Consider the following 19,346-nt stretch of genomic DNA (forward strand, 5'->3'; position numbering starts at 1 on the left):
ATGTATTACAAGAATGCTGACCACATGTCGGAGGAATTTCGTTTGAAAAACGGCAACCGTGACGTCACTGTTTTCATTGTCTAAGCCAGTGGTTCTCAACCTTTTATCAGTGATGTACCCCCTGTGAACATTTTTTTTATTCAAGTACCCCCTAATCAGAGCAAAGCATTTTTGGTTGAAAAAAAGAGATAATGAAGTAGAGTACAGCACTATGTTATCAGTTTCTGATTTATTAAATGGTATAACAGTGCAAAATATTGCTCATTTGTAGTGGTCTTGCTTGAACTATTTGGAAAAAAAGATATAAAAATAACGAAAAACTGGTTGAAAAATAAACAAGGGATTCAATTATAAATAAAGATTTCTACACATAGACATGATCATCAACTTATTAAAAGTGCCCTCTTTGGGGATTGTAATAGAGATCCATCTGGATTCATCAACTTAATTCTAAACACTTCTTCACAAAAAAATAAATCTTTAACATCAATATTTATGGAACATGTCCACAAAAAAATCTAGCTGTCAACCCTGAATATTGCATTGTTGTATTGTTTTTCACAGTTTATGAATTTACATTCATATTTTGTTGAAGTATTATTCAATAAATATATTTATAATGGATTTTTGAATTGTTGCTATCTTTAGAATATTTTTGAAAAATCTCACGTACCCCTTGGCATTCCTTCAAGTACCCCCAGGGGTACGCGTACCCCCATTTGAGAACCACTGCTCTAAGCCATGCCCCCATTGATGACATCATCCCTCGCTAGACCACATTTGATAGGTGACTACCGATACAAGTTCCTATAATTAGTTTGGTTTCAAAACATTAATTATTTTAAATTTTCAGTGAAAAAACACTGTGCAAAAATAGTTTCACATTAAAAAAAATGTTGGAATGCGGGGCCTCCAAATACACTTTTGCAAAGGGCCCCAATTTGCACCCAACTTTATTACTACAGTATTACCGCTTCTACAACTAAATGACACACTGTCTGTTAACGTCAGTAAATACATGTAATGTATAGCTGTGATGTGGCTCTTCTGCATTGTTTGTGTAAAAGAGGCTTGTGCGGAGAGTGGATTTAAATAGCATTGGACAATACAAAATATTTGAAGGACAAAAACTAATGTGCATAATCGGACCACTGTGGAGAAGAAGGCAAACAACACAAACAATCAACTTGTAACTTTCAACAGCACACAGTATGTGACATTTATTATCATTTAATGTCGCAGACTGAAAGGTAAGCTGTCAGTACATTTGTATTGAGTTAATATAACCTTCTTATCCCCTCATTGGAGAATTTACAAGCAAACACAGTGGCTGAACACCAGAGATAAAACACAAGACAATGAGAGTGGGTCCAGAAGGAATATTATTCATAAAGAAGATGAAGTGGTAATACCAGAAAACATTCTGTCCGCGGCTACACTTTGCTCCGAGGCAGAACATCTCCAATGTTCATCGCTATTACAACAAGCTGCCTCCCCTCAACAGCAGCACTGAGTTTGGAGAGATAAACAAAAGCTTGATGTAAATACTCTCAACGATGAAGATGCTCCTCTTCTCTTTATGATTAGAATTTCAAACATTCCTTGTTTTGCATCGGAGTGCAGGATTGTCTGCATGCATGTCTGGTGGCCCGTCCAATCCGTGCGTGCATGAGAGTACATCTTCATGTCAAAGACGAGTCCAAGAAGATCTGACCTCTTTATGGAACCCAAAGTGAGTCTAAAATAGAGTATTGGCTGCTGTTTTACAGTATTTATGCTCCTGAAAATTCCACAAACTCTCCTTTGTAGTGGTTGACAGCAGACAGTACTTGAATAACGCACCATGATGTTCTCAGCGCATCACTGTGGGAAATAAAGGTTCACAGGATCCGGCTGTTTGGGTTGGGACACGGCACCGCTTGGTTTTATCTTGGCTAATAGATTGTCTACTCTGTGGGATTAACCCGGACCAAATCTGTATTTAAGACGAGGGATATTGAAATAATGAGTTCCTGCAGCTTAATGTGAAGCAGGATATATCTAATTAAATCTATATTCTTTGTAGCTCCAACAGCCCGCAGGGTCCAGAGTTACTTGAGATGACTGCTGCCAGCAAGGAAGGCTGTGCTCTGATTGGACCAAGCTGATGCCTGCCTACCGTGACACCTGCGACAACACAAAAAGAGCAATAATCAGGTTTATCCATCCATCCATCCATCCATTATTACCGCTTGTCTCTTTCGGAGTTGCGGGGAGTGCTGGAGCCTATCTCAGCTGCATTCGGGCGGAAGGCGGCGTACACCATGGACAAGTCGCCAACTCATCGCAGGGCCAACACAGATAGATGATACAGTATAAACATGCGCTTTGATTTCATCCAACTTGTCCGCAACCCTGAAAAGGATAAGTGGTATGGAAAAATAAATTATTGAATGAAATGGGGCATTATAGTGGAAGCGCAGGAGTCAAATGCCCCAGAGAAGTTATCCTCGGGTGTGCTGTGGGAATTTTTTTAATTTTCCTAAGCTAGTTTGAAAATTATTATTCATAGTGGAACCTTGATTTACGAACCTTCTCTTATACAAACCACAGCCCAAATAAAAATATGCTTTGTTGTACAAACTTTGTCTCAGTGTACGTACATTTCAATCACCCTTTTTGTGCCCGACAGCAGATCCATTGTAGGCAGGCTGATTGCTTTGCACTGCGGTCGTAAGCTACAAATTGCTTTTTTGTGTGCTTCTTAAGTGGGGTTTATTTAGCCCTTTTCTCACTCAATGTGATTCCAAATAAATTAAGCAAAAGCATTGTGTGGTATGAAACATTCACTCTATGGCGTTTTCGACACTGCCTATCACACCCCCCTTCCTTCTGCTGCCCGCAAAGATTATTAACCAACAAGGTGAAGGGGATTTTATTGTTTCATTCCTAATCATTGTAGCAACCTGGCTGTTCAAAGTTAAGGAATTGTGTCATTTCAAACTGTGATTGCGCCACAGGGCTAGTGACAATGTGTGCACATTAATAAGGGTGGCACAAATTACAACAGTTCAGCATTGTTGTTGTATTTTCTTTTGTTATTAAATATAAAGTTGATCCATCCCCCCTTGTTATGATTGTTTGCTACACACTACTACAGGGGTGTCAAACTCCTTTTATATCGGGGGCCACATGGAGAAAAATCTACTCCCAAGTGGGCCGCACAGGTAAAATCACAGCATGATAATTTAAAAATAAAGACAACTTCAAATTGTTTAAAAATAGAACAATCACATTCTGAAAATGTACAAATCATAATGTTGTTGTTGTTGGTTTTTTTACACCTACATGTTGCGGTTAATTGTATTCTATCTTTATTTGTCATTATTTATTTCTGAATAAATTGTGTGACAATTTTCATCAGTCGACTCATTGGTGTTGATTTTCAATCTATCAAGATAAAAAAAATAAAAAATAAAATCAAATTACAGAATGTTATTTATGACTGTAATTTTCTCATTTTCCACGACTGGTTCACTAATATGAGGTTTATTTATTTTTTTACATACATCTACAAAGAATTGCTATTATGACATCTGGTGGAAATATTTACAACAGCAGTTTTAATTCATAAAAAAATTTGGCCTCATTTTTATACTTAGCAAACTCATCCCGCGGGCCGGATAAAACCTGTTCGCGGGCCTGATCCGGCCCACGGGCCTTACGTTTGACACCCCTGCACTACTGTATAGCATTTTATATTGTGTTCGGAGTGTACGCATTTTTACCCAGATATCAACTTTTGTCAAGCCTGGATCCCACTATTTAAAGCAGTGGTCCCCAACCAGAAACATTATTTGATTCATAAACTACCGCATTTTCTCCGACTTAACTTTTGTCTGTCCCACTAAACACCCCAATAAGCTTGTTAATAGATGTATATTACAACTCCTTTGTCGTAGTACATGGGAAAATGCACATTAATCTAATAAATGTAAACAGATTGTAGCCAAAGGCAAATTTTATTGCTGTTTTTATCTGCCACACGTAGAAAGCCGGTCCGTGAATATAATGCATACATTAAACCGGTCCCTGGTGGAAAAAATGTTGGGGAACCCTGGTACCATCATCATATCATCATATATATATATATATATATATATATATATATATATATATATATATATATATATATATATATATATATATATATATATATATATATATATATATATAGTTTATGACACCAATACACTTCAAAAGTTTGCGAATAAATAGATATGATCAAAATAGTATCAATCTCACAGAGATTCCCGAGCCATTTTGAGAGTTATATGTGGAAGCAAGTCACATGTGTGACGTCGTGCTAGGACCCACAGATCCCATACCCATCAAAAACAATGCTAATCAAGCAGACGTTTTTAGAGACAATAACGATTACTTTTGGAAAAAATATGGTCCTGGACCTAATATTTTTGAGCCCGAACACAAAGAGGATGAGCAGTGAGTTTTAGAAGTCGAGTGCTCAAGCTTATTGTGACACTACAGCATCAGCAGCGTTGCTAGGTGCTAAACATACAAACTAACCATAATAAACCAAAATAAAACAAACACAGTAATATTTCCACTCTCGCTGGGATGGCGACCGACGTGAGGCTCACATAATTCCATTCCACGAAGGGTTAAAAAAAGTTGCTGCGACAAGTCTTTCTGCTATCTCGGGGGATGTCAAAGTAGACCAGCCTGCCAGGCAAGGGCCACATTTGTCTACTCTTAGGTGAGAGATGCATTAATTATAATCTAGAATTAACAATTAGCAAGTTTGAGACAAAGCAGAACCAGCTAGCATTAGCGCACTGCATTTAATGCGCCGCTATAATAGTCTGTCTGTGTTGGTGCTTAAAATACCAATATCACTCATATTTGTTTAATTTTCAGATCGTGAAATGTAAATAGAATTTTGTTGGCAGTTTCCGGATGTTTTTAGACAGCATAATGTGCTCAATAATGGACCCTCGATCTGTTGACTCAACTGTTAGGTGAGTGATGTTGTTTGTGTTGTACTGAACATCTCACAAGTGAGCATTTAAATGATACATATATTTGGATTGTTTGTGATGCTGCCACAGCGGGGCACCAGTACTTGCACAGAAGAGATATACGATGACAACAGAATTAAAAATGAACAGGATTAGGCTACACGTGACTCTGTCTGCTCTACAGTAAATAAATAAATAAATGGGTTGTACTTGTATAGCGCTTTTCTACCTTCAAAGTACTCAAAGCGCTTTGACACTACTTCCACATTTACCCATTCACACACACATTCACACACTGATGGAGGGAGCTGCAATGCAAGGCGCCAACCAGCACCCATCAGGAGCAAGGGTGAAATGTCTTGCTCAGGACACAACGGACGTGACGAGGTTGGTTCTAGGTGGGATTTGAACCAGTGACCCTCGGGTTGCGCACGGCCACTCTCCCACTGCGCCACGCCGTACAATATTACTTATAATAAAAGAACAACTGCAAGTACAGCCGAAAGTGACCTTATTTTTGTCTTTGAGGAAACAGTCCGTTTTTGAGAGAACCCTTGTCAACACATTGTGACATTGGGGAGTCCACTGTATCGTAGGATTTGTTGGGGATAATCACCTTTGTTGAGTTTCACATTTTTGTGCCGAAACAACTTAAGTGGTACACTTACATTCATCAAGAATTTAAACAGCAATACGCTACAAATGAAAGTTGATACAATGTCTTGCTTTAAGAAGAAAAGTACTTCCGTTGGTGTTTTAGCAGCACTGAATCACCTACTTCAACGATCTGTAATACTCTTCTAATGCATTGGATTGACATCTTTAAGTTTGGAAATCCTTGTAATGTAACATGTAATGGCTACAAATGACTACCGTGGAACTCCAAAATTAGTTACCCCCTGCTTTTGTCCCAAAGTAGCAAATTGTGAATAAACTTTAGCAGTTACATAAGGCATACCGTATTTTTCAGACTATAAGTCACAGTTTTTTTTCATAGTTTGGCCACTTATACTCAGGAGCGACTTATGTGTGAAATTATTAACACATTACCGTAAAATATAAAAAATCTCAAATAATATTATTTAGCTCGTTCATTAGGGTGAGAAGCTCTGCCATCCGGGAGGAACTCAAAGTAAGGCCGCTGCTCCTCCACATCGAGAGGAGCCAGATGAGGTGGTTCGGGCATCTGGTCAGGATGCCACCCAAACGCCTCCCTAGGGAGGTGTTTAGGGCACGTCCAAACGGTAGGAGGCCACAGGGAAGACCCAGGACACGTTGGGAAGACTATGTCTCCCGGCTGGCCTGGGAACGCCTCGGAATCCCCCAGGAAGAGCTAGACGAGGTGGCTGGGAAGAGCGAAGTCTGAGCTTCCCTGCATAGGCTGCTGCCCCCGCAACCCGACCTCGGATAAGCGGAAGATGATGGATGGTTGGATGGATGGATAGCTCATTCACGTAAGAGACCAGACGTATAAGATTTCATGGGATTTAGCGATTAGGAGTGACAGCTTGTTTGGTAAAGGTATACGTAAACGCATGTTCTATATGTCATAGTTATTTGAATGACTCTTACCATTATATGTTACGTTAACATACCAGACACGTTCTCAGTTGGTTATTTATGCGTCACATAACGTACACTTATTCAGCCGGTTGTTCACTATTCTTTATTTATTTTAAATTGCCTTTCAAATGTCTATTTTTGGTGTTGGGTTTTATCAAATAAATTTCCCCCAAAAATGTGATTTATACTCCAGTGCAATTATATATGTGTGTTTTTTTTCCCTTCTTTTTTATGCATTTTTGGCAGGTGCGACTTATACTCCAAAAAATACGGTACTTAATTTTTTTTTGCATGTGTACACTTCACATTTTTTGTGGCCGACCTGCTGTGGAATCAGTTAACAAAAGCCCAAAACAGCGGCAAATCAAGCTTGCGTCAATTATATTTGCCTTTATTACGTTTATTGTGGGTTGGTATGTACCGTACTGTAAGTTAGCAAGAAAAGCGTCTTTCTTCCAAACAGAGCGTTCACGCTGCATGTGCTCGCCTGCTCCTGTGTCACACAGAATCAACCCAATCAACCACGACACAACAGAAAGGCAATTTATGAGAAAGCACGTTTCCAAATGCGGTGCCGCTCCCATTGGCCGTCAGATTTAATTACACGGGTTTTAGTGCACTGCATTAGTTTGCAGCTTTTTCTCGTGTTTGTCCTGTTGGCCCCATCATTCACCAGATTATAGAATTAGGTTTTGTGAGCCCACTTTGAGAGTAAAGAGGGCCGATGTGGCCACTGGGAGCAGTGATCACGCTTTACTCTGTGATCTGTATTCGCTTTCAAAAGGAGAGCTTATGGTGTAATAAGCAGTGCAGATGATTTTGCATAAAAGTAATGTATTACGGAGCCGAGATTTTTCCATTGCACTATGCTCAAGTTGGTCTACCATAAACAGATTTAGTGTTGTTTTGCAAAGAGAATAACACCTTTCCCTCACCTTGGTGGTCTTTACTTTGTTCCCCGAGATGCACGACCAACCAGTCAGGTCAGGAAGAACTCGGCACTCCTCTCCATCCACGCACGGCTTCATTTTACACCACCACTTTTGACGCACGATTGAAGCTGCGGAAAAGTGATACAAAAATAATACAGGAGTATTGAGATGAATGGAAGTAGTGTCGATATTACATTATGGACAATCACTTCATATTCTTTACTGCTCACTAGTGTTAGCCTATCTGAGCTATCGTGCAGAAATATGGGGAAACAACTACAAATGTGCACATCTTTCACTAACTAGTGGTGGTATAAAAAAGATCAATTAGAATAACACATAATGTTGGATAAAGAAAACATACAAACCCTTTATTTGTAGAATTAAAAATATTGAATTTCAACAATTTGGTGCATTTGCAAACAGTTTAAATGATCTACAAAGCTAACTATAACTTGCTACCCAAGAATGTGCAACAATTATTCTCAACAAAAGAAGAGAAATATAACCTAAAAGGAAAATCTAATCCAAATCATTTGTATACACGTACAACACTTAAAACCTTTAGCATATCTGTATCTGTATGTGTAATTTAATTACGGAATGGATTAACCAAAGAAATCATGAAGATTATGTATTAAATATTTCTTTACTTACTACTATTTGCTTTTTTTTTTTTTTCCTGAAGAAACTCTCCTGAAGGAATCAATAAAGTACTACCTATCTATCTATCTATGGTATATTATGTATGTATTATTTATTCACTGTTTTGTTACAGAAAACAAGAAAAGGTGATACAATTGCTATGGTATGAAAAGATTGCAGGATTAAATAAGCTCTGCTTCTTCGCATTCCTTTTCAGATGTGCTGTAATGAAACAACAGGATATATGTGATGCATTACATCATATCGTATGCATGTTCGAAATGAACTGAAACTGAACTGGATGATGTGCAGTAAAAATAAAAGGACAGTTAGCTCTATTTGCAAACGCGTATCTCGAACTGTGCGTCTTCACATGTCTGTGTACTAATGTGTGTGTATGTATTTCAATGCGTGTTTTTGACTGTCTGTCCGTATTATTCTTTTTATGTGTCCGTATTTCCGTGTGTGTGTGTGTGTGTGTGTGTGTGTGTGTGTGTGTAAAAATGGGAAGGATTGTATTCAGATTTGTGTGAAGCAAGAAACCTTGATTGGCTGTCTTTTTACATGTGACTATTGCGACAATTCTGCCGTGTACAAGTTTCTTTGGTGAAGGAGTTCTGTGCGCGTAATCATATTTGTGACTGCCTGTAATAGAATCTGTGTGTGCTTACTAAGAGATGTGTGTGCATAAAAAAAAATGTGTGCGTCTGTAGTCAGATTTGTGTGACGCAGGAACACTGATTGGCAGTCTTTTTCACTCACTCACTCATCCCATGGCCTAGGAGGCCGTAGGGGTGTCATGGTGGATGATTGGGCAGTCAGGGATCTCCAGCGCTCACGATCTTCTGCTGTTCATAGCAGGGTTTGGAAGCTGCAGCCAGTCCATTCTTTGATGTTGTCCATCCAGGCCTTTCTCTGCCTGCCTCGTCTCCGCTTCCCCTCTACTGTTCCCTGCAGAATGGTCTTTGACAGGGAGGTGTGCCTTGTGACATGGCCAAACCAGGTCAGCTTGCGACGTTTAACTGTTGAGAGTAGAGGTTCCTGTTCGCTAGCACGGGTGGTAACTAGCTGTTTAACATAATCATTTGTCCGGTGTTCACTGTATGATATATGTAGCATTCTTCTGTAACTCTTGCTTTCAAAGGACTGTATCCTGCGCTCAGTGTCCGCTGTGAGCGTCCAGCTCTCACAACCATAGAGTAGGGTGGAAAGAACAAGTGACTTGTAGAGTCTGACCTTCACCTGGAAGCTGATGGTATTGTTTTTCCATATACTGGTCAGTCTTGTCATAGCTGATGTTGCTATGCAGATTCTCGCTCTGATCTCTTTTGTGGAGCTGCCATCTTCACTCACAAAGGACCCGAGGTACTTAAAGTCCTTTACGTCCTCCAGGGTTTGTCCATTCAATGTGATATTCGGTGGTGATAAGTGATTGTGACTGTTGACCAGGATCTTGCTCTTCTCTGCACTTGTCTCCATTCCATAAGCTCTCACCGCCTCCTCTATTATGGTGGTCAGTTCCTGTAGTTCAGCCTCACTTTTTCCCATAACGTCGAAGTGATTTTTCCATGATGTTCTCCAGGAAGACATTAAATAGGACAGGGGAGAGTAGACAGCCTTGGCGGACACCAAAAGATGTTTTAAAAGGTTCTCCTATGCTGTTGTTAATGAGAACTGCACTGCTTGAGTCTGTGTAAAGTGCCTGGATTACCTGTATGAAATTATTGTCAAAGTTGTAGTTTCTGAGAACCTGCCATAGTCCTTCATGCCAGACACGGTCAAAGGCTTTTTAAAAGTCAATGAAGTTGTGGTATAAGTTGTGCTGGTGCTGAAGGTGCTTCTCAATCAGTAGTCTGACGCTGAAGATCTGTTCGGTGGTGTTCCGTTTTTGTCTGAATCTAGCCTGTTCCTCGGAGAGGATTTCCGCTGCCTTGTTCTTCAGTCTGTTCAGGATTATCCGCAGTATTACTTTGCTAGCGTGACAAATGAGGTTGATGGTTCTGTAATTTTGGTACTGCCTTGAATTCCCTTTCTTAGGGAGGGGGATGATCAGAGATTGGGTCCATTTTTGGGGCCACTGCTTGGTTTCCCAAATATTTTAGCAGATGTGTGTCAGTGCTGTTATAGTGCTTGGCCCACCATGCTTCCAAATCTATGCTGGGACGTTATCGATGCCTGGTGATTTGCCGATTTGTAGGCTCTTTACTGCCTCCTCTACTTCAGCTTGCAGTATTGGTGCATCCTCGCATTCGCCGCTGGGCTTCATGGCATTGGTTAGTATGGTGGGGTCTGGTGATATTGTGTAGTTGTATAGTTCCTGGCAATACTCTGTCCACTGTTGGGTTATTTCTACTTTCTCTGTTAGTAGAGATCCATGCTTGTCTTCTATTACTGTGGCTATAGGTTGTTCTGTCCTTGTCAGTTTCTTCAGCGTTGCGTAGGCTGCTTTACTGTTGCCCTGCTGTATGTCTGCATCTATGCTTTCACACTGTTCTGTGATCCACTTTTCTTTTGCTTCCCTCATTATCTTCCTGATGTTTCTGTTCACAGAGTTATGCTGCTTAGCTGCCTCTGGGTCATCATCCTTTGTCTTTTTGAGGGCCCTTCTGAGGTCCCATTGGTCTAGGATGTCATCAGTGATCCATGGTTTGTTTTTCTTCCTGTCCTTCCCTAGTACTTCAGTTGCTGATTCTTTGAATGCTTTCTCCATGTTATCTGTCAGTGAGTCTATGTCTTGTAATAAATTAAGTGTTCCAAATTTCCCTCCTATGTTTACCTCAAATATTCCTGCAACTTTTGGGTCTTTAAGTCTGTCTAGCTAAATCTGATGCGTAGGTTAGTGTGTTTTTTTGGAGACTTCAGTTTAAGTGTAAGCGTCATTAGTACCATATCGTGGTCACCACCAATGTCCCCACCAGGAAATGTTCTGGTTCGGGCTTTGTTGATGCTTGACTTAAACCTTTGTGGCGTTAGTATGTAGTCGATTTGGTTATGTATCTTTCCGTTCGGTGCGTGCCACGTTGTTCTCCGAGAGGTTTTATGTGGAAACAGCGTATTGGCTACAGTGAGCTTATGGCCTTTAGCAAAGTCCAGAAGTTGCAGTACTCTGTCGTTCGTTTCACCTTGCCCAAACCGCCCCGCTGTTCCTCCCGAGTGGTCGTATGCATCGGTACCTATTTTGGCATTCCAGTCTCCTTGGATGACTAGAAAGTCCTTCTTAGGAGTTTTCTTGGTGTTCTCTAGCTCCTAATAGAAGGTTTCAACTGCTTCATCATCATAATCTGTCGTTGGGGCATACACTTGAATGATGGTTCAATTCATGGGCCGCGCAGCGATTCGGATGCTGATGAGCCTGCTGGATATAGGTGTGCAGTTGATGACTGCGTTTATTTTGCTTTTGTTGACAATAAAACTCCATGTTGATGTCTAGAGTCCTATCCGCTATATCATAGCTTGTAGCCTTCTTCTGTGGTAGTCTCACCACAGCTAGTCCACCTGGCCTCAGCCAAACCAAGGATGTCCCATCTGTCTAGTTCACGGGTCAGTTCCTTCACATTCCCACAGGCATACAGTGTGCGGACGTTCCATGTCCCAATAATGGTTTCATTTTTTGAGAGGCCGGGTGTTGATGTTGATCTTGTCCTAGTAGAATACTTGTCGCCCCCACCCTGGGGCAAAGCAGTGGGTAGCGCGGTCGTTGTTTTTCCGGGCCTCGACCGATCCGGCATGTAGATACTTGACTGTTTTTCCATCATGACATTTCATTAGGTAAATGAGCTTGATGGTGCCTATATCACCTCTTGCAGCTCAATCAGTAAAAGACCAAGGAGCTAGTCATTGACTTTGGGAGGTCGAGTCCACGGTCACAACCTATTGTGATCGAGGGAGTTGAGGTGAAGACCGTGGACTCATTCAAGTACCTCGGGGTTTGGGTTGACAATAAGCTGGACTGGACTGTTAACACGGACCACCTGTACAAGAAAGGAAAGAGATGGCTGTACTTCCTCAGGAGGCTGCGCTCCTTCAACATTTGTAGAAAACTCCTGCGGATATACTACCTGTGGTTGCCAGTGTTCTGTTCTACATGGTAGTGTACTGGGGGGGGGGGGCAGTACATCTAAGAAGGACAGCTCCAGACTGGAGAAACTGATCAGGCGGGCCGGTTCTACAATCAGAATTAAACTGGACTCACCGGTGACGGTGGCACAGAAGAGGACTGTTGACAAACTAGTGAGCATCCTGGATGATGCCAGTCACCCTCTGCATACAGTTATCAGTAGCCAGAGGAGCCTGTTCAGTGCTAGACTGCTTCATCCCAAGTGCAGGAGTAATAGACTCAAAAACTCCTTTGTCCCACACGCTATTAGACTGTACAACTCCTCTCTGGGGAGGGGGGCACTAGGATGACAGGGGATGCAAAACAATAACAGTGCAATATGTTTTTCATAACATGGTCACTACTGCCTAGTTTCTCTTGTTATATTCTTATTTTACTGTTATATTTGTATTCCCATTGGTGCTTTTTATTTTTATTCTTATTGTGATATTTCTCTATTTTGTTTCCATTTAAACCCCCATTATTTACATTTTGCTTTTTTAAATTAGTCTCAACTCTGTACACTGCTGCTGGGATTTTAATTTTCCTGAAGGAACTCTCCTGAAGGAATCAATAAAGTACTATCTTTCTATCATCTCCAAGCTCTTACTGGGGGGCCAACGACCCCATGGCGACCCTTGTCTAGTTCAGCCTTCCGGCCAAAGCGGTTTACTGTGGAGTGGCCGCAGAATTCTGCTACTTGGAGCCATAGACAAGAGCTGGGTGTTGGTGAGGTCCAGTAAGGTTTCAAGCAGCAATCCAGCTGCGACTGTATCATCCTTAAAGGTAGTACCTCTCCCTTCCACCCCAACACCACAGTCTTTTTACACGTGACTTTTGCAAGTATTCTGCCGTGTACAAGTCGTCTGTCCATGCAGTGATCCAAACTTGTAAAAAGACTTGTCTGTCATCAACTTCACCTGTCCTTTCTGTATACTAAACAGGAGTAGGGGCCATGTACTCACTCACAGTCATCTTGGCGTTGAAGCAAAGAACAGCGGACTTTCCATCAATTTATGTAAATAAAATTCATATTTTAGCAGTAACTTAGTTGTGAGGAGTACTTTGTACTCAAATAGGTCATCAGTAATGACATAACGGCCAAAATGATCTCGTTTCCATATTCCAGGGGGACCTTTTAGAGATAGGGTAACTATGTGTGAGAAGCTCTGTCATTCGGAAGGAGTTAAGAGTAGAGCTGCTACTCCACATTGTGCGGAGCCAAATGAGGTGGTTTGGTCATCTGGTCAGGGTGCCCCCGGACGCCTTCCTAAGGAGGTGTTTAGGGCACGTCCAACCGGTAGGGAGCTAAGGAAACGACCATTCGTCTTACAGACATCCTATCTCTAAGGGAGAGCCCCGCCACCCGACAGAGGAAACGCGATCATTTTGGCCGCTACATGTCGTAAAATCACTCATAACTTATTTGATTAGAATATACTTTTGAAACCTAAGTTACTGCTAAATATGAATTTACTTTTACAGCAAGAGATAAAACGTCCATTGTTCTTGGCTTCAACGGCGACTTGTTGTGAGAATAATGAAAAAAAAAGCTCAGATTACCGCACGGACAGACAACTCTTACACAACAGTGTCGAAAAAGTCACATGTAAAAAAAAAAAGGTTTCCTGCTTCACACAAATCCACATTTTTACACACACATTAAAAGACGGACAGACTGATTTTTTTTTTTACTAACAAACAAATCACATTACGGACAGACAACTTAAAACACTGTGAATTGGATTATGGACACACAGAATGAGATGCGCGTTTGGAAATATTTTTGCTACAATACTACAAAACCCAAAACTAGTGAAGTTGGCATGTGTAATTCGTAAATAAAAAAAGAATACAATGAATTGCAAATCCTTTTCCACTTATATTCAATTGAATGGACTGCAAAGACAAGATATTTAATGTTCAAACTATTTTTTTGCAAATAATAATTAACTTACAATTTAATGGCAGCAGCATATTGCAAAAAAGTTGGCACAGGGGCATTTTTACCACTGTGTTACATGGCCTTTCCTTTTAACAACACTCAGTAAACGTTTGAGAACTGAGGAGACCAATTTTTGAAGCTTTTCAGGAGGAATTTTGTTCGCATTCTTGCTTGATGTACTGCTTAAGTTGTTCACCAGTCCGTGGTCTCCGTTGTGGTGTTTTACACTTCATAATGTGTGACACATTTTCAAATGGGAGACAGGTCTGGACTACAGGCAGGCCAGATTAGTACTCGCACTCATTTTTTATGACGACATGTGGATTGGCATTGTCTTGCTGAAATAAACTGAAATAATCCATGATAACGTTGCTTGGATGGCAACATATGTTGCTCCAAAACCTGTATGTACCTTTCAGCCTTAATGGTGCCTTCACAGATGTGTAAGTTACCCATGCTTTGGGCACTAATACACCCCCATACCATCACAGATGCTGGTTTTTCAACTTTGTGCCTATAACAATCCAAATGGTTCTTTTCCTCTTTGGTCCGGAGGACACGACGTCCAGCTTGTGCCAGCTTTTTTGAAACATGTTGCAGGCATCAAATTCCAAATGAGCAAATATTGGCAAAAAATAACCACGTTTTTCAGTTTGAACATTAAGTATCTTGTCTTTGCAGTCTATGCAATTGACTATAAGTTGAAAAGGATTTGCAAATCATTGTATTTTGTTTTTATTTACAATTTTACACAACGTGCCAACTTCATTGGTTTTGGGGTTTCTACTTCCATTACCCAAAAGAAAAAGTGTGTAAGCAAAAAGACACCACACGAGCGCAAATTGAGTCTGCGTGCGTGCAGAGAGGCCACCCGCACGCAGTCTGATTTATACACGGAAGGATTTTTGGCACGGTTTTGACACCATACACACTTGTATCAATTAATTAAAACGCAAATTTTTGTCCGTAAACACTAGCTTCCCTCGACAATATGTTGCAGCACTTCCATCAAAATAATACAATAGCCCATGTGCGCCACATGCAATCAAAGAAGACTGTATTCTTCCGTAGACACAGATACACTGGCAAGGAATAACGTCAATTCGAAATTTGCTCCAGAGTTCAGGGTGGGGGACAAATGTTATCTCGACCATTTAGTATATCTTCCATGTATTGAAAAACTGACAATAAAAAACTTTGACTCATTCGTTTTGCACGTCATTCTGTCTCCGATGCGAGGGTGGGCTTATCTGGGGGCAACATGCTAAACAAAAGGAAAGTGAAGTTAAATTAGACATCGTAAAATGCTCAGTGAGAAGTGGAGGAGTCCACATTGGCTGCATGCCAAATGCAAGCCGCTCATTACGCTGATAACTAAACAGCATATTGGTCTCATTATTTAGACGTCCTCCTCCCTTGTAATGCTCCTTCCAGTTTGCGAGATAATCACAGGTATGAAAGTAAAAAGTTATTCTCTATTTTCATATTAATTTCATTGATTCTTTTATTTAATCTTTTTATTAGTGTATGTTAAGTCTTTTGTGTGTTCAAGTAAAAGTTTAGACCATCACAAAACCTCAAGAGTCTAGGAACCGTTAGTAAGACCGCCGGTACTTCTTGTAAGGTATCGATCACCCGCAATATTCCTATTGTTTTATCGGACTGATTTAACAACGTTCCTGTCTTGTCATTTTCAAACTATATGGAGTTGCCGCGGAAACAGAAAAGTGGGTGGATTTCAGTTGAAAAGTTCTATAATGCACTTCCATATGGCGCAAAGGATTGCCACGCTAAAGAGAGCGCCAAAACAAGGGGTAGGGAATTATTTTTAGTTGGCATTGGTGATCGAAAAAACGTTTTTCAAAGAGGCATATGAGTATGTTTTGTCAGTGTATCAAGAGGATGCTTGTAAATATTCAGGTCAGCTAAATACATTACACAGTAAAACCCATTATACCCATTTGAAACGTTTTAAATAATCTTTAAAAAATAATAACGACAACCAAGATGCAAACCTGCAACCCAACATAAACTGTCAGATAGACTAACCACTTCACCACCACAATGTACAAGACACAATCTGACACATACAGTGCATCCAGAAAGTATTCACAGTGCTTCACAGGTTATCAAGAATGTCTCTGTACATTGCTACATTCATCTTTCCTTCTATTCTGACTAACAGAAAGCATCATGCTGCCACCACCATGCTTCACTGTCAGGATGGTGTTAGCCTGGTGCTGAGCGGTGTTTGGTTTCCTCCAAACATGATGGCTGGCAATGGAATTCACGCCAACGAGTTGAAGCTTTGTCTCATTAGACTACTTCTTGTTTTCATGGTCTGAGGGTCTTTCGGGTGCATTTTGGCAAACATTTTACTAAGAAATGGCATTCACTTGGCCACTATACCATACAGGTTTGATTGGTGGATTGCTGCAGAGATGGTTGTAGCTCTGAAAGAGTGACCATTCGGTTTTTTGTCACCTCCCTGACTAGACTAAGATGAACGCAGCAATGTATAAAGACATCCTGGATGAAAACCAACGCTTCCCATTCAACCGGATGAAGCTTGAGAGGTGCTGCAAAGAGGAATGGGCAAAACTGCCTAAAGATTGGTATGCCAAACTTGAGGCTGTAATTACATATTGAGTGCTGGGAATCCTTACGTACCTGTGATTTTTAATGGTTTTATTTTTAATAAATCTGCACAAAAAACATTGTCATTATGGGGTATTGTGTGTCGAATTCTGAGGACAAAAATGAATGTATTGCATTTTGGATTAAGGCTTTAACTAAACAAAATGTGGAAAAAGTGAAGCGGAAATACTGGATTTTCTTTGGGCGTTGACAACTAAATGCTCTGCCATTTTTCCAAGTAATAATCTCACTGTGGGAACGGTGTTGGCAGGAGAGGGGAAAAAAGTACCGTTCAATGATTCGTAGAATATGCCGAAGTATCAGCGCACTTTACTGACAAATATTATAATCATGTCACCCTCAAAAGAGCAGTAAGAGAGTAGAAGTATGAAATAACCTTCAACGCAAGAGGGCAGCGCCCTTGTTGTCCCTGCTACATGTCCTGCGAAACAAGAACACTTGACCGTCTGAGAGCGCTCTTCAATCTGGTTCTTGTTGCAGCAGCGATGAGCCGCGACCACTTCACAAGTCCCTGTCCTCTCTTTTGATGATCCTTTAAGAGAATTTGGAAGGAAACAAGGTCATTCAGCTTGCAGTTAGTGTGTCACTGGAGGAAAAAAAAAAGAAATGTCTTCTGTCAAAAATGTCGATCATATCTGGAAAATCCAGTTATTTATGGGACTCGTGCAAATGATTATACAAATTGGCCAGATTTTTTTTTTTTTCAAAGCCACAGCACCATCAAGTGGATGAAGGCTTTTAGCACTCATAGTCTGAGGACAACATTGCATTCATGAGAGTATTTAATTTTTTAATTGAATGTACTGCTCAATGTTTGAAGATAAATAACAGGATAATGCCCATGAATAGAATTTTCCGCTGAAGTGCATCAATTCACAGAAAATATAATACAATGGATGTTGCTTTTGATTAAGACTCCACAGATGATTCATGCTGAACTGACTTTAAATTGGGGTGCAACCGAGCAGAGAGATAACAGAAACCTTTCCATTCATATTTCATACTCCGATCCGAGGAGACATGGCTGATGCCTGCTTGGCTGGCGACACTCGCAGGGCCCAAAAGGTTAAATTGTAATTGAGTACACTGAAAAAAATATGTATAATAACAGTAGAAGAAAAACAAATACGTTGTATACGAAAGAGAGATCTAGTGGAGTTGCTGAAGTACTGCACTTATTGACAGGTGGTGTTGGTGCAGAGGGAATTGGAGGCTCAAACTGAATCAGGCAACGACGCAGGTGACCAGCTGCCCTAATGAGTTCCCGAGGCGGTGCATTGGTCTGGTTGGGTCTGACACATACATACCCGTTTGTCCCCTGGAGCTTTGGTTGCCAGTGGACCTTTGCTGGCTGCACATGCTCACCAAGCATAGGAGGAGGAGACCCCAGTGGAGTGTCCTAGTCAAAACAATAGCCAGGGTCATCTTGCCTGGACACGGGGGAAAAAGGAGGTTGAGGCAAATCTGAAACACATTAAAGGATTTGAGACGATGCTCCTACATGCCTCCTGTTGGAGGGAGTTTGACTTCTTGCGTTCACTTCTGATTCACAAGTGCTTCAGGCTGTAAACATGAGGGTGCTTAGCGAGACTCTGAAAACAAGTTGGAGTCAGAATAAGTCAAGCATGATCTGGAATTTCAAATTAGAGCACAACAGTCACATGAAGGAACATTTAACCCATTCAACCCTAATTATTCAAAGTAGTTGGTAAGCTTAAGCATTAAAGGCAACAACCATACTGACAAAATAATCCAGTAACTTGAAAAAAAACACAATCAAAACATGGTCAAGTTACAAAAAAAACTATCTCACAGAGCTTTTTAAAAAAGTAAATATAAAAAACCCTCTATTCTCTTATCTGTACAACTCAAGCTATTTCGAGGAATTAGAGAAGCAGATTCCTTAAAAAAAACAAGACAATGAAAACACCACATAAAAATACACAATTCAAAAACAAAACATAATAAAAACAATTCGGTTTTTTAGTTGCTTTTCTTTTCCAGACACCCTTTAGAAGAAATATGTACTTACTTCTAACACTGCTCTTTAGTGGCAACACCAAAGATTTGTCAAGCTCCCATTAGTGTCCTCCAGAACAAGCATCATGCAAATCTTGTTCCGGCAAAGCTTTGTCGCAGGTGACGCTCCAGTTTACAAAGTAAAAAGAAAAGAGAAAGAAAAAAAAAGAAAAAAAGTCCAAAAATTCAGTGTAAAGAAGGGCAACGGCAGAGCGCGTGCTGCACTTTCACACATGAGCTCCTCTCCTCTGGGATGAAGCTGGCCCCAGTAAAGCTTGCCAGCCTCATCCCAGGCGGGAAAATGAGAACTTAATCAAGACAGGGGCCATCTGTCTCCTGCACAATGTGCGCCCACTTTCATTAGCGCCTAAGAAGCTTAAAGTGCATCATGGTGTCACAGGGTGGACACTGAGGATGGAAAGGAGGGTGAGGAGGTCCAAAACACTGGAACAGGCCCACATCTTTAATAG

The 19,346-nt window shown here is 40.7% G+C and overlaps 1 protein-coding gene across 2 annotated transcripts; it reads right to left on the bottom strand.

Moving 5' to 3' along the window:
* Positions 1-1,187: 1,187 nt before the first annotated feature.
* Positions 1,188-19,259, bottom strand: LOC133554440 (chemokine-like protein TAFA-4). 2 transcript variants are annotated; one of them, XM_061903213.1, is made up of 6 exons: positions 18,890-19,257; positions 18,363-18,449; positions 18,165-18,287; positions 17,234-17,389; positions 7,517-7,641; positions 1,188-2,166 (listed from the first exon to the last, which is right to left on the bottom strand). In XM_061903213.1, exons 3-6 carry the CDS (start codon positions 18,280-18,282, stop codon positions 2,155-2,157), a joined length of 411 nt encoding a protein of 136 aa, XP_061759197.1. In that variant the 5' UTR covers positions 18,283-18,287; positions 18,363-18,449; positions 18,890-19,257; the 3' UTR covers positions 1,188-2,154. The 2 variants fall into 2 exon arrangements, with proteins under 2 accessions (XP_061759197.1, XP_061759198.1); XM_061903214.1 differs by lacking the exon at positions 18,363-18,449 and having other exon boundaries at positions 18,165-18,321; positions 18,890-19,259.
* Between the last annotated feature and the right edge of the window lie 87 nt (positions 19,260-19,346).

Source organism: Nerophis ophidion, linkage group LG06 (assembly GCF_033978795.1).
Source record: "Nerophis ophidion isolate RoL-2023_Sa linkage group LG06, RoL_Noph_v1.0, whole genome shotgun sequence".
In the NCBI taxonomy this organism is placed as follows: domain Eukaryota; kingdom Metazoa; phylum Chordata; class Actinopteri; order Syngnathiformes; family Syngnathidae; genus Nerophis; species Nerophis ophidion.

Excerpts from the sequence above, each read along its gene's own strand:
- LOC133554440 (XM_061903214.1), bottom strand. The coding sequence starts at position 18,282 with ATGACCCTGGCTATTGTTTTGACTAGGACACTCCACTGGGGTCTCCTC. Across the intron at positions 17,390-18,164 it reads AAGCTCCAGGGGACAAACGG|GATCATCAAAAGAGAGGACA; the intron begins GTATGTATGTGT and ends ATTCTCTTAAAG. Across the intron at positions 7,642-17,233 it reads GCTGCCCTCTTGCGTTGAAG|CTTCAATCGTGCGTCAAAAG; the intron begins GTTATTTCATAC and ends ACTTTTCCGCAG.